Source organism: Kwoniella botswanensis, chromosome 1 (assembly GCF_036426115.1).
Source record: "Kwoniella botswanensis chromosome 1, complete sequence".
In the NCBI taxonomy this organism is placed as follows: Eukaryota; Fungi; Basidiomycota; class Tremellomycetes; order Tremellales; family Cryptococcaceae; genus Kwoniella; species Kwoniella botswanensis.
The window spans coordinates 4,051,945-4,065,660 of record NC_088599.1 but is presented as its reverse complement, the minus strand read 5'-3'; the positions used below and the strand labels follow the sequence as shown (position 1 = coordinate 4,065,660).

Sequence of the window (13,716 nt, the reverse complement as noted above, 5' to 3'; positions counted from 1 at the left end):
GGTTCTGGCAAGAAAAGAAAGCAAAGAGATGTTTCGTTTTTTAATATTTTTGGTAGTTTGGTATGAAAGTTACCTTTTTCTCTTAATTCTATTTCGTTGATTAGTAGCTCAGTCTCTTCTCATTTTTCGTTTGCCATCTTTGATAGATCATGATAATGAATGAAAGGTCACTTATACTTCTTTCGATTTCAATTTTACCTTGGTGATTCAGAAGGCAAGAAATCTTTCAAAAGGATATGTGATCTTATCATACATCTGTAATGTACATGATACGTTATCATTCTGTGAAACTTAATGATCCTGTTACGTGTGTGTATTTATCATAGATCGTATCGTGCCTTTGATCATTTCATCTTCATCTTCACTGATCTGTTGACGAAGGCAATTTCCCAGTATCCATGAACTTCAAATAATCTTCTACTTTCCAACTTCCCTCTCCTTCTCCTTGGCCCTTATCCTCCTCTGGCTGTGGCACATTCGATTTCTCCGCATGAGCGTCCACATCAATGACCATCGGCTCGTCCGTAGCATCGTCATCATCACCTCCAAACAGATCATCCTCCTCTTCTCCTTCTCCTTCTCCATCTTCCTTCTCCTTCTCCTCTTCTTCCTCTTCGTCGTCCTCACCTATCCTCATCGCCCAATCTACTTCTTCCTCCCTCCTCTCTATTTCTCTCTTTATCACGTCAATTTTCAGATTCTCCCTGTTCAACCTTTCTCTCAGCTGTCTTTTCAATAATTCCAGAGATCTTTCGTCTAACCTCCTAAGTTCTTCTATCGAATGCCAATTGGATTGAGACTGAGGCGCACGCTGAGTCTGCTTCTCATTTGAGACGATATCAGAAGGTAGAAGTTGGGTGTTTATAACTTGCAAGAATGTTTCTTGAGCTAATGGCGATATGTCATTATTCGCCCCTGGTCCAGGGGGTGGGATGGGATTTAAAGGATGGATCAGGTATCCTGCTAGTGGTGCGGTAGAAGTGGAAGGTTTGCTAGGGTGATTAGGTGGGTAAAGATAATTTGTCAAAGCGTTTATACGACCTAGCAATAAAGAATAACGTTGGAGAAGTGTATCCCTATGAGCCAATATACAAATTAGCTGGATTGTATTTACTATTATCACCGCTTGAAAAGAGCATCTTTTCAGTGTGTGATCAGCTCAACTCACCAGGTAGGTAGTGTTCCATCATTGAATCCCGACGCGATCAGGTTCCTCAAAGAGTCAATATCGTTGATGGTCGTTGTCAGACGAGGGATGAGAGTGTTGATGGCTGATAGAGGTATAGAGGGAGGTAGAGGTGGATGGTATTCGATGGAAGGACCTGGACCGGAAGATGGTGGTCTGGCTTGCATTCTTGGTCTTAATCGCCCAGGTGTAGCTGCCTAACCGAGATCAAATTCGACTGGGTTGTGTGCTGTAGTATGCGAGTATCAAGATGGTAGAAATAGATTGTGAACATGGAGATATTTAGTCAAGTCGGAGGTTAAACCTCGACCTTCTTCTGGTTTTGGGATTGATTTCCGTTGGAAAGGGGAGGAAAACACGAAGAAATCAATGTTGACAAGATACACTCATTTCTTGACATCAGCTTGCTTTTATCTGAAACCCACATGAGATCCAGAGGTGAAGGACGATGCAGCAGCTACTCAGTGAGTCCTGAAAGCTCACTACACTGAGATGGATAATGCAGATACGGGGGACACATTCTGATATCTCGTTTGACACCTCCAGACCCCTTCGCGCAGAAATACCCCGAAGCTGTCGATTCGACGCTCTCCTCCCAAGGTGTATCGATTCTGTTCAACCCCTATGGGCCTTTCGCAGGTCATTATCTCGCTGTGGGAGGAAGTGATGGTATAGTCGAAATTTGGGATGTCGAAACGAGGGGTATAGTGAGATTGTTGGAAGGTCACGTCAAAGCTGTTGGCGGATTGAGGTGGGTTATTTTTCGTCGAAATGAGATAACATTCTGTTGTCAACCTCTTCTTTTGTGCGACTAGACGATACATACTGATGTGTGATATTCAGCTGGTCAAGGAATAATCGTTATCTGCTCTCATCATCCCTCGACTCCACAGTAATCATATGGGATCTATCAATCCTCACTCATCCCCAGTTAAAACCTAAAACGCCTGCTTCTTCCTCCTCTTCCTCTTCTTCCTCCTCTTCCTCTTCTTCCTCCACGTCGAGACTACATACCATCCGATTCGACGCACCAGTCTCTACAGCAGTCTTCCATCCGAGGAACAGTAAGATCATACTAGCTACGTTGACTTGCGGGGAGGTGGTATTGGTAGATTTAAGAGATGGTAGTAGGACCGTACTAGAAGATGTGGTGGAGGACGAAGATGATCAAGGGCAAGACGATACTGATAGGAGGAAGAAGTGAGTGCAGCAAGAGACTAAAGGATGTATGTTCATTGATCATATATGATTGGAATCATAGATCTATCATGGCCTGCTCTGTGTTCTCACCCTGCGGATCGAGGATATATGTGGGTACGATAAATGGAATGCTACTAATCATTGATCCAGTTTCGAAATTCGTCAGTGTTTGCCTACAGATGAGTACATGTTCCATCATATAGCTAATTGATTTGATGCCAACAGGTAAGACAAAGAGTAAAATTGGCTACATCAGCCATAAGGCAATTACGATTCGATGCATCTGGACAGTGAGTCAACAAATTTCCATGCCATTACGATCTTTTCATTGACCAATTAATGAAATGGAAAAACAGTAATATCATTACATCCGCCTCTGATCGAGCACTCCGAATCCTATCAGTCGACCCTCTCACAGCCAGCTTAACGCCCCTGCACCGATTTCAGGACTTGGTCAATAGGACACCTTGGCATGCGATAGGGTTCTCTGGCGATGGTGAATATGTCATGGGTGGTGCAGGACACAAGATGGCGCACAATGTGTTTATATGGGATAGAGAAAGCACGGTGTTGATTAAAGTGCTGGAAGGGCCGAAAGAACCGTTGATTGATTGTGATGTGAGTATCACCTGTTTTCAATCGAGAGATCTAGGTCAATCCAAATGACAAATGAGCTGATATACCCGCGTTACCGCAGTGGCACCCTACTCGCCCGGTGATAGCTTCGATCGCTACGTCGGGGGATGTACATATATGGCAGACATCGAGTCCAGATAATTGGGCTGCCTTTGCACCTGGTTTCGAAGAGTTGGAAGAGAATATCGAGTATGATGAGAGGGAAGATGAATTTGATATAGTGAGTGGTTGCCTATAACTTCCGAGTATCCTTCCTTCTGTCATACGGCGTTCGGTTTGACGATATAGAAGCCGATGAATCGACACTCTCCTCTTCTATGGGACAGTCAAGAAGTGCATGCTGACCAGCATTCATTGCTTGTGTATAGGAAGACGAAACGGATTTAGCACGACGGAAAAACCTCGAAGAAGACCTTTTAATTGATGTCCTAACCCCACCAAGCGATTCATACCCTCTACCACCTAAACCCATCATACATCTTCCTGCACAGTATCTGGCACCGACCGTAAGCGAAGAACTACGATTACAGGGTGAAGAGCACGTCAAGGCTTTGATAGAGGTGATGCAGTGGGCAGATAGGGATCCGGATGATGATAATTGGGAAGAGTTCTATATGAGCTTGGATCTGAATGAGGAGCTCGGTGATGATGAGGAGAATGGGTTGGACTAGATATCTCGACGAGAGCATGATGCATCGATTTGGATAGGTGTGTGCATGAGGAATCAGCTACACCTGGTTCATGTTATGGATACTGTCTAAAATTGTCGTAACCCTCGTCAACGATACATACGCGTATCGTCTTGGTTGCCAACAATTTCAATATCACGCATGAGTCCTTCAAACCGATTGACCTTAGACGCTATCCATAGCCAAGGTTCAGTTAGTGCCATCTACGGATATGCCACACCGAAGTACAGGAGTTGTACGTCGGAGTTCCCCACACTTGCTCTGTTGTGTGCCTTTGTGATTGTTTTTTGTTTATGTTGTCAAATGCTTAATTTTACCCTGAAATGTTCCGGTCTTCCCTTTCCTGCGCTTTGTTTGGTCCATGCGTTATATTCTTACTCCGCGTCCTCCTTTTACCCCCTTGCTTGCTGTCTGCCTCGAGAGGAAGGAAGGATGCAGCAGATGTCTTTCAGTTGTTGACAGCGCCGAGCACTTCTCTCACTGTCCCATTCTCTTGGTTTTTTCCTCTATCTCATCCCTTAAGTTACTTGTGTTGAACACATTCATCCATCCACCTTTCAAAATCTTTTCATCATTCTCCTCATCTCGTCATTGCAATCTACCATCGCTCTTTTACTACATTTACTATCTACGCGACTATCTATCATCGCACGGAAGCCATCCACTCGTTTGACCGACCTTCGACGGACAAGACCTCTGACGTATCATATCCACGCATAGCCACCGCACGGACCCATATCGACTATCATATGATCTGGACCTCTCATTACCATCAAAGCGCTCTTCTTCGAACCAAATCAAAAATAAGCCGGACCTTATAAAACTCACCTGCATACCTACTATCTACCTTTCGAATTCGAAGATTCATCATCATCTGTACCTATCTTAGAGTCTTGAACGTATAGTTGATCTGAAATTTATCAAACGACGCGTGAGTGATCATCCTCTGATTTAATCGGCAGGGCAGAGCGAAGGGGAGGTGGTTCCAATGATGGGCGGAGAGATGAAAGAATCGCGTGGGATCAATCGTCGATCAAGCATCCTTTATGCTTCGTCGGAGAGATTGGTAGTAGGGATGAGAATTGTTAATCAAAGGTGGTACTTTGACGGAAAAGGATGAGGCTGCAGAAGCTACCAACAAGTTGGCGGAATGAGGTCCTCTTCGACTTAGGCTCGATCATCATACTGCACTCCATATGACACGCTTGAGCAGTCAAGACTGATTTTTTGGTTTCACCCATTCAGTCATTCAATCGCAACCACATCAAATAAGATGCCACCCCCTACTGCACTCTTTCCCACCCTCACAGTCTCCCTATCCTCTCCCGATGATATCCTCCTTGAACCTACCAGTCCTCCGCTCATTCTGCCGATACTCGACAAGCGACAGACATACGTCACAGTCTCAGTGGTGAATAATACCACTAATGATTCGACCACATCAGAGAAATCATCAGGTTTCCCAGTTGCCATTGCCATCCCTGCGTTGATTGGTGGTATGGCCTTGGCATTGGCAGGGTTCGGTATTTGGTGGTGGTGGACTAGGAAGGTCAAGAGGGAACGAAGGGTGAGTGAAGACCCTTCCAAGCCAACATGAGGATTGACCATTCCCACCTCAAGCATATTCATGAAAGAGGAAAGTGTCTGACATATCGGTATGTTTCAACTATACAGGAAGCTTGGGAAGCCCGTCAACGAAGAAAGAGGAAGAGGGCCGAACAATCTGCTCGACCATCCGTATCTTCAGCTACTCGAACTCCTCCCTCTGGTGGACAAAAATCACCAATCAATGAAAAAGGTTTCGTACCTCCTTTACCTACTTTACCTAAACATGCTGCAACCCAAGATCCATACAAGGAACGCGGATATGGATATTCAGGACAACATCAGCAAGTACCACCACCATCATCTCAGGTGGGAGGTGCGTTTGGATATGCTACTCAACCTGGATTAGAACCTCAACAAGCCTCATATGGATATGACCAGTACGGACAACCCATTATCCAACAACAACAACAGCAGCCACAGCAGTATGGACATTCCCGAGTGGGATCCAACGATTCTACCAATCCTTCTAACCCATTCTCCAATTCTAACTCTGCCGTTCCGGACTTACCACCTACTTCACCTACTAAAGAAGAACCACAACCTTCTGGTAAAACCGAAAAATCATCGAAAAGAGCACAGGCCAGGATGAACATTGCTGATTCTGCTGCCGCCAATGCATCGGTTGATCCTGCCTATAGACATCAACCTAAGAAACCTTCTCCACTGGCTTTGGCGGCTGCCGAGCGTAAAGCCGCTGAAGCAAGGATGGAGATGGAATATCTTGCTCCGCCTGGTGCCGAACAAACACTACCAGCTTATGATAGTGGGAATGCCCCGGGTGCCAATCGAGCCACGTCGGGTGAATGGGGTGTAGCGTTAGGTTCGCCAAATAACGATGGTCAATTCGATTTCAACCGCCAACAGCAACAGGGACAATACGATGATAATGTTGGTACACACGAAGATCCATATTTACAAGCTCAAAGAGCTAAAAGTGGGATGTACACTGAAGATCCATATGCTTCGTACCATGGTGATATTGGTGATGATGATGATGTTTACCATAAAGCTGCGGAGGGTATGGGTCTAGGTGCTGGAAATGTTACTACAAGTAGTACTCCAAAGAAATCCAGATGGGTATAGGTGATGGACTTTAGGACCTCATGAAAAAAGGACATGAGGAGGATCTATAGTATTTGTCTGCGTTTGTGGTTTTGTTTCTGTTTGATCTATAAAAGGGACATTTGATTGAATACTTTTAGCCTTTATATACGTGTTTCTGCTTTCTTATAAATCACGGAAATGTCATTGTGATAGGCTAGGATGGGATCCAAAGTGTAGTATGCATATTTTTATTTGAACTATCACAAGAGATAGATATGCATGTGGACCGATGATTTATGCCAAGAAGTGGGTTCTGAATGTTCCGCCACTCGCCGTAGTTTGATTTTTGGTTGATTCGACGTCATCGCCACCACAGCAAGTCGAAGATTGAGCATTGATCGACAGACCATCCCTTCTTATGGTTATCTTCATATATTCGACATTTACCACACCACTTAATCACACGTGCTGTAAGCTAGACCTCAAAGCACCTGTTCGTCTTATCATACTAGCATAACCATACTTGTAGTCTAACCACCCATCATATAATTTGATTCGCATCTAATCCACCGACCACCGACCACCGACCACCTACCACCAACCACCAACCGTCCAGCATGTCAACCATAGTCGACTCCCGCCCTAGGGGGACGTACATCCCAGCCGACTGCCCAAGTTGTAGATCCCAACAGGAGTATATGGTACCTCCTACATTCATAGGTACCCTCAGAGTGAGATGCGCAGCGTGAGTGTCATGAAAACAAACTTGACACAACATATTGTAGAGGGATGCTGAGTACGGCCTGTTACTTAATAACTTCTACTTTAGCTGTAAACAATTCTTCACCCACCCTCAACCCAAGCCTACTTCCGGTACTTCACGTCCAGGTGGATCAACCAGTAATAACACCAACGGGCCCTCTCGAGATACCGGTCGAAGAGGTATAGGAACCGACAAGAACCCCATCGATCTTGCTTATTACGAAGTACTGGGATTGGATAGTCAATGTACGACAGAAGAAGTCAAGAAGGCTTACAGGAGGCTCGCGATCAAGTTGCACCCTGACAAGAACCGAGATGACCCCGACGCCGAAGAGAAGTTCAAACAGATTTCAATAGCTTACCAAGTCCTCTCTGACCCGGAACTGCGACACAAGTATAATGAGTTTGGTCAGAAGAACGGTGGGGGAGTGGCTGAGCCGGCGGGAGGATTCCAAGATCCAGAAGAGGTGTTTGGAAAGATGTTTGGAGGTGATAGGTTTGAGGATCTAATCGGACAGATTAGTATTGGTAAGTGATATCATCTCGTTGTCTGATTGGAAGGGAAGCACTTGGTGGAAGGTAGCAATGTTTTCTTTGAGTTGGTAGGAAAAAATACTGTACCACGTCGACCGTGTTGTGTTGTCATTCTGGACAAGTCCAACTTAGAATACGAACAATTGAGCTGACAGAATTCACATTTATGACACAGGGAAAGACATGAAAGATGCCTTCCAACAGCAACACGAAGCTGAAGCTGGCGATTACATGATTGGACCGACGGGTAAACCCATGATGACCCCTGATGCGATGCAGAGGAAGATGCTCAGAGATCGAGCTGTAGCTGAAGAAAAAGCCAGAGTGAGAAGAGAAAGGGTCGAGAAATTGGCGAAGAATTTAGTGAACAAGTTGAATATTTACACGGAAGCTGCTAAAGGGACGGAAGATAAGTTGGTAGGAGCTAGTTTCAAGGTAGGTCATCTACAGCTTGCTCACTTGGATTGGATGGACAAAGATAGACAGCTGATGGTGCGCATCAAGGAAATATGTCGTCTTGAAGCTGAGTAAATCGCTTTGTACGACATATCAAATTACCAGAACGATGGCTGATCTGTGGTGCGACTATAGAGACCTCAAAGAGGAAAGTTATGGAACTGAGCTACTCAACGCTATTGGAAGAGCGTACCAAGCCAAATCTGCACAACATATGGTGAGTCAGCTGAACCTACTGGAAAAAGATTGGACAGCTGATATGTAAGCCTACTTCTCTTAAAGGCATCATCACAGTTCGCCCCGCTCGGTTGGTTCCATGGTGCTAAGAATACCTTCAACGTGATGGGTGATACGTGAGTATGAGATCTTGCATGCGACCTATCGTGAACTGACAAATGTGATACACCTACGTAGCGTCGCAACGGTCCGATCTGCTTTAGAACTCAAAGCTGTCTTCGATAAATTACAACAAGCCGAACAGAGCGGCATGGCACCTGAGGAATTGAGAAAGTTGGAAGAACAGGCTGCTGAACAAGGTATAAGGACATTATGGAAGGTATGTGCCGTTGCATCTGAGATTGCGGGGAGAGTAGCTGATGTGTACTCCGGTCGACGAACAGGGTGCCAAGTTAGAAGTTGAGAGTGTAGTCAGAGAGACTTGCGAGAAGGTGTTGACCGAACCTTCGATACCTAAGGAGAAGTTACATATGAGAGCGTATGCCTTGGGATTAATGGCTGATGTGAGTTGATAATGCCTTCGTATCGATCATTGAGTCGAGCTGATTCTCACCTTTGTACGAACGTCTTAGGCATACCTCGCAATTCGTAAAGATGGGGAATCTCCTGCAGCAGAAGAGTTCGTAAAAGTTGAAACTCCCGCATCGAGACAACGCGACGCGGCTAATGCAAGTGCCAGTGCAAGTGGTAAACCGCCTGTACCTCCCAGGCCAGTCAATGGTGCCGCATCCGCATCCGCATCTACGCCTGCACCCGCTCCCGCTCCTGCTGTACCACCCAGACCTACAACCCAGACGCAAGAGAAACCCGCAGCTGCTACCACTAGCAATACGGTGGCGGCGGATAAGCAGAAAGAGGAGACTCTGAATGCTGCCTATAAAGCTTGTAAGTGATTCGAGACGGAACTCGAGCGACAAGAGATAAATGCTAATGATCGTTGGTGATTCTTGCTGGAATCAGATGAAAGTAAGAGGAGAAGCAGTGGGAACCCTGGTGGACCTAATGATACGTTTTCATAATTACGAGTTTGATCGAAATCCACGGGCGTTGTAATTTTGCTGAAGAGTGATGGTTGTAGTAGAAGAAGGTAGATGAGTAATCATCGTATTATAGATCTGTAACATATGAATAAATGACTTTCTTTTCCAATGTACATTCCTGCACCGTTCTCTACGAGAGTGATAGTTCTCTGAGCAGTGAAAGAAGTATGTAGGCTGCTGCTCTGTCCGATACAAGGATGAAGAGATCTGACTGATAGTCTAGACCGAAACAGAATGAGCATAAAGATGTATCATAACATGATCTTCTACTTGATGATAAGTAAAAGAGAACCTAAGTCGCATGAATAAAGAATAATATAGTACAACAAACCAATTACCGTTGAAACAAATCCCACCAAAGTGTGAACCAACATACAGCCTGTCTAATCCACGTTCATACCCATACTAGCTCCACCAGAAGGGATCAGCCTACTTTCCTTCTTTGTCTTATTCTTTGTTTTACCTTCAAGTTGCTGTAATGCCATGGCTTTTCTTCCTGCCGCACGGACCTTGATCTTTTCTCTGATCTTCTCTTTCTCTTCGAGATTCGGTACAGCCGCAGCGGTAGTACCCGAACGAGGTTGGACGAGTTCGATGTGCTTCTCGATGTTGAGAGCGGCGTCTCTGGCATTCTTAGCGGCGTTACCTGACATTCTATTAGGAGACAAGGCATTAGTAAACATCCTTGTTTGAATATAAACGAGTTGTGCGATGAATCATTTTCTTGATAGATGGATAGATTGAATGGCGAGATACAATGACACATACCTATTCTTCCAGAATGCCTTCTCCCTCTTAGCTTTGATCTCTGCGACTCTCTCCATAGCTTTCAACGTGGTAGCCACCAATTCTCGGTCATATCGGACAGGGACGTTTCGTCGTTTTTCGAATTCGAATGTAGAGTCCTGTTAGAGGTAAATGAGTTAGCATTGATGGTTTATGGTCTATGACTCGCATTTGGAAGAGACGCAATCAAGGAAAAGGACGATGATGGATCTCGTCATCCTCGCACCGTATAATTGAATGGACTGCTGAATGCCAAATTCCACTCCGACACGTCTCTTCTAGAATGGCCAACCCGATCTACCTCTCTCTCATGATTAGATAGAGACCATCACTCACCACGACCATCTCTTTCCCATTCGCCCTCCTGAAGGCCTTTGTCCACCTGACTTTTCTAGGGTTCCTCTTCATCTTGAAGTTCTTGTGACATTTCGACGAACAGAACCTGAAGCATTTCGCATCGTTACGGACGAACATCGTACCATGTCCTGGGTAGACGTTGGCGGAGCAGAAATAACACTTCTCGATACGCATGGTGATTGGCGGTCGTGGGGGTTAATGGAAGGGTATTGGTGGTGTGTGGTGTATTGATGAGATGAACATGGATCAGCATTTAACAATCAACGAAAACAGGAATCGCTGAAAAAATCTTCATAGCTGGCTTTCCATGGTCGATTCACATGGCTTTCACGTGGTATCTCTGCTATTTTCCTTCCGCAGGGTTGACCCTGATCTAGCGAGGTCTGTTTCTGCTACTCTGCCCGATATACCCTTTACCCCTGAACAAATGCCACATCCGTAAATGTAAAACCGCACGAGTTTAATCAACGTGTCAGTCAACTAACAGTGCTGTTGCTACTCGGTTCGAGGTACTACCACAGGAGACACATTCCAGACCATCCTCCATACGCTTGGATCAATACTTTGTACTACACTCACTCACTATACCCAATACATCACAGATATCACTACCACTCTTGACCAGCTCACTCTCTTACACTCCTTTTCACCTACCCTCCTCACTACACAGTACAAAATGAAGATGAGTATTGTGTTTCGTCTTTCGATGAACAGCTCAGGCTAACTCTGTTCTCTTTCGGCCTATACGCTCTGATTCTTGTTGGTGGTTTCGGTACCAGGCTCAGACCTTTGACTGTGGGTTATTCTCATTTCTGTCCAACAAGCCAGCTAGCTAGCACACATGTGGTTGAAGGCGGACGCGTAGAATGAACCTTTCAACGCGCAATTCGTACTCTGTGTAAGAGGACTGGAAAGCTGATGTGATTGACCCTCAATTATAGCTATCATGGCCTAAACCACTTGTAGAGTTCTGTAACAAGGTGAGATTCTACTCTATTCACCATCCTGCCTTGATGTAGATATATAGCTGACATTGTTACGCGTTGTAATGTCAGGCTATGATGTGAGCTACTTTGAACATTCCTTAGGTCCAACTTGTCGCGATGGAGAAAGGATTACTGACGCGTTTGGGTGCTGGGTTGATAGTTTACATCAAATCGAAGCTCTTGTCAAGGTATGTCGAGCTTTACTCTGTCATGCTTTGGATGAGACAAGAGACTGATTGATGTATGAATCTTACTACTCCTTTCTAATAGGCCGGCGTGAAAGATATCGTACTCGCAGTTAATTATCGACCCGAAGTGATGGTCTCGGTGCTCAAGAAGACTGAAGAAGAATTCGGTATCAACATTCATTTCTCGGTCGAAACTGAACCTTTAGGTACTGGTGAGTATTACCGTTAAATCCAAAAGCTGCTCCTGCTATTTATCGCTCCTAATACCGCAAAATGCTGATTATTGTGCTCTTCACATTCAGCTGGTCCTCTTGCTCTCGCTCGAGAAATCCTCGGTAAAGATGATACACCTTTCTTCGTCTTGAACTCGGATGTTACTTGTATCTATCCATTTGAGGCCTTCAGGTGAGTTACCCAAACGTTTTAGAAAGCTTGACTCCGTGACCACGCAAAAGTATCTCCCCTCCGTAAATCCCCATCAGATTGAAAACGTATATTAACGACTCCGCCTCTTCCCCACAGAGACTTCCACATCGCCCATAAATGTGAAGGTTCAATCATGGTCACCAAAGTTGCTGAACCCTCAGCGTACGGTGTGGTAGTCACCAAACCTGGATCAACAGTCATCGACCGATTCGTTGAGAAACCAGTCGAGTTCGTTGGAAACAGAATTAACGCCGGTATCTATATTTTCAACCCAAGTGTCTTGGATAGGATTCAAGTGAGTGGTTCTTCCTCTTTTGGTCCAATGCTATATATAATCGCTATCGAATTCAAGTCAAACTGTCACCTTATTTACCTTTTCTTCTCTTTCCCCCTGATCTCTATATAACAAGGACATACGTATGAAGCCGAAGATATGAGGCTGACCCGTGTATTTCAATCACAGCTTCAACCCACATCTATCGAAAAAGAGGTCTTCCCTGCTATTGCTGCCGATCAGCAATTGCATTCCTTCGACCTTCCCGGTTTCTGGATGGATGTCGGTCAACCAAAAGATTACTTGTCTGGTGCGTTGGACGTTTCATGACCTACCTACCAAACGATACAGTGGTTTCACTGATACTGCTTCGATTCACTTGACAGGAACATGTCTTTACCTCTCGCACCTCACTTCCACTCATTCGCCTCTCCTCACTGACCCTAAGCAAAACAAATGGGTATACGGAGGTAACGTCTTGGTTGATCCTGTGAGTGATATAACTCGTATCCCAGCTGTGTCGGACAGTCTTGTGTGACGAATACAAGGTACACATAGCTGATTACTGCTCTCACATAGTCCGCCGAAATTGATCCTACTGCTGTTATTGGACCCAATGTCGTCATTGGTCCAGATGCCAAGATTGGTCCAGGTGTGAGGTTACAACGATGTGTCATCCTCTCAAATGCTACCGTGAGGGATCACGCTTGGATCGCAAACTCCATCATCGGTTGGAACTCTAATGTAGGACGATGGGTGAGTGGGAACTCTGATGCGAAACTGGGCAAGATCTGCATCACTCTGGATCATGTTGACTGATTCTGTTTCGAATGGATACAATAGACCCGAGTCGAAAACATCACTGTGCTCGGTGATGACGTTACTATCAAAGATGAACTTTACGTTAACGGTGCTTCTGTCTTACCCCACAAGAGTGTAAGTACTTGAACCTATCTCAGCTAGACCTAATCCAGCAATCCGGATATGAGCTGACTAATATCGATAATACGTATAGATCTCATCATCGATCACAGAACCTCGTATTGTCATGTGTAAGTTTCAACGTTTCAACTTCCTCATCAATCGGGACTTATCCAGAACACTCGACTGACTTTATGTGTTGGCATTCAGAATCAAAATCGGATTATACATTTCCCAACCACCTTGATATTCGCCTCATCATCCCAAATACCTTTTCTGACCCAACATATCCTACTGTATATTTCGTGTTTTTCTTTACTTAAAAATGGTAGAGCTGGCTTCTTTCTTTCCTTCTTCTAATTATTGTGGAGGAAGAGGGGAATTAT

General features: G+C 45.0%; 6 protein-coding genes across 6 annotated transcripts; 4 read left to right on the top strand and 2 right to left on the bottom strand.

Moving 5' to 3' along the window:
- Positions 1-361: 361 nt before the first annotated feature.
- L199_001539 (uncharacterized protein) lies at positions 362-1,353 on the bottom strand (the record flags this gene model as incomplete). Its single annotated transcript, XM_064887292.1, has 2 exons — positions 362-1,076; positions 1,169-1,353. The coding sequence occupies 2 exons, from the start codon at positions 1,351-1,353 to the stop codon at positions 362-364; spliced, it is 900 nt and encodes a 299-aa protein (XP_064743364.1).
- A 281-nt stretch (positions 1,354-1,634) lies between these two features.
- Positions 1,635-3,693, top strand: L199_001538 (uncharacterized protein; the record flags this gene model as incomplete). Its single annotated transcript, XM_064887291.1, has 8 exons — positions 1,635-1,650; positions 1,733-1,937; positions 2,030-2,386; positions 2,448-2,547; positions 2,612-2,676; positions 2,743-3,004; positions 3,084-3,242; positions 3,391-3,693. 8 exons carry the CDS (start codon positions 1,635-1,637, stop codon positions 3,691-3,693), a joined length of 1,467 nt encoding a protein of 488 aa, XP_064743363.1.
- Positions 3,694-4,984: 1,291 nt separating this feature from the next.
- On the top strand, positions 4,985-6,402 carry L199_001537 (uncharacterized protein; the record flags this gene model as incomplete). The annotated part of the gene is made up of 2 exons (XM_064887290.1): positions 4,985-5,278; positions 5,386-6,402. 2 exons carry the CDS (start codon positions 4,985-4,987, stop codon positions 6,400-6,402), a joined length of 1,311 nt encoding a protein of 436 aa, XP_064743362.1.
- A 578-nt stretch (positions 6,403-6,980) lies between these two features.
- L199_001536 (uncharacterized protein) lies at positions 6,981-9,371 on the top strand (the record flags this gene model as incomplete). The annotated part of the gene is made up of 10 exons (XM_064887289.1): positions 6,981-7,108; positions 7,193-7,653; positions 7,835-8,094; positions 8,164-8,186; positions 8,251-8,332; positions 8,398-8,468; positions 8,530-8,671; positions 8,736-8,855; positions 8,925-9,237; positions 9,313-9,371. 10 exons carry the CDS (start codon positions 6,981-6,983, stop codon positions 9,369-9,371), a joined length of 1,659 nt encoding a protein of 552 aa, XP_064743361.1.
- Positions 9,372-9,775: 404 nt separating this feature from the next.
- On the bottom strand, positions 9,776-10,709 carry L199_001535 (uncharacterized protein; the record flags this gene model as incomplete). Its single annotated transcript, XM_064887288.1, has 3 exons — positions 9,776-10,046; positions 10,161-10,297; positions 10,515-10,709. The coding sequence occupies 3 exons, from the start codon at positions 10,707-10,709 to the stop codon at positions 9,776-9,778; spliced, it is 603 nt and encodes a 200-aa protein (XP_064743360.1).
- An 874-nt stretch (positions 10,710-11,583) lies between these two features.
- Positions 11,584-13,520, top strand: L199_001534 (mannose-1-phosphate guanyltransferase; the record flags this gene model as incomplete). The annotated part of the gene is made up of 9 exons (XM_064887287.1): positions 11,584-11,709; positions 11,792-11,921; positions 12,012-12,114; positions 12,232-12,430; positions 12,599-12,719; positions 12,796-12,899; positions 12,989-13,165; positions 13,253-13,345; positions 13,425-13,520. The coding sequence occupies 9 exons, from the start codon at positions 11,584-11,586 to the stop codon at positions 13,518-13,520; spliced, it is 1,149 nt and encodes a 382-aa protein (XP_064743359.1).
- Positions 13,521-13,716: the final 196 nt, after the last annotated feature.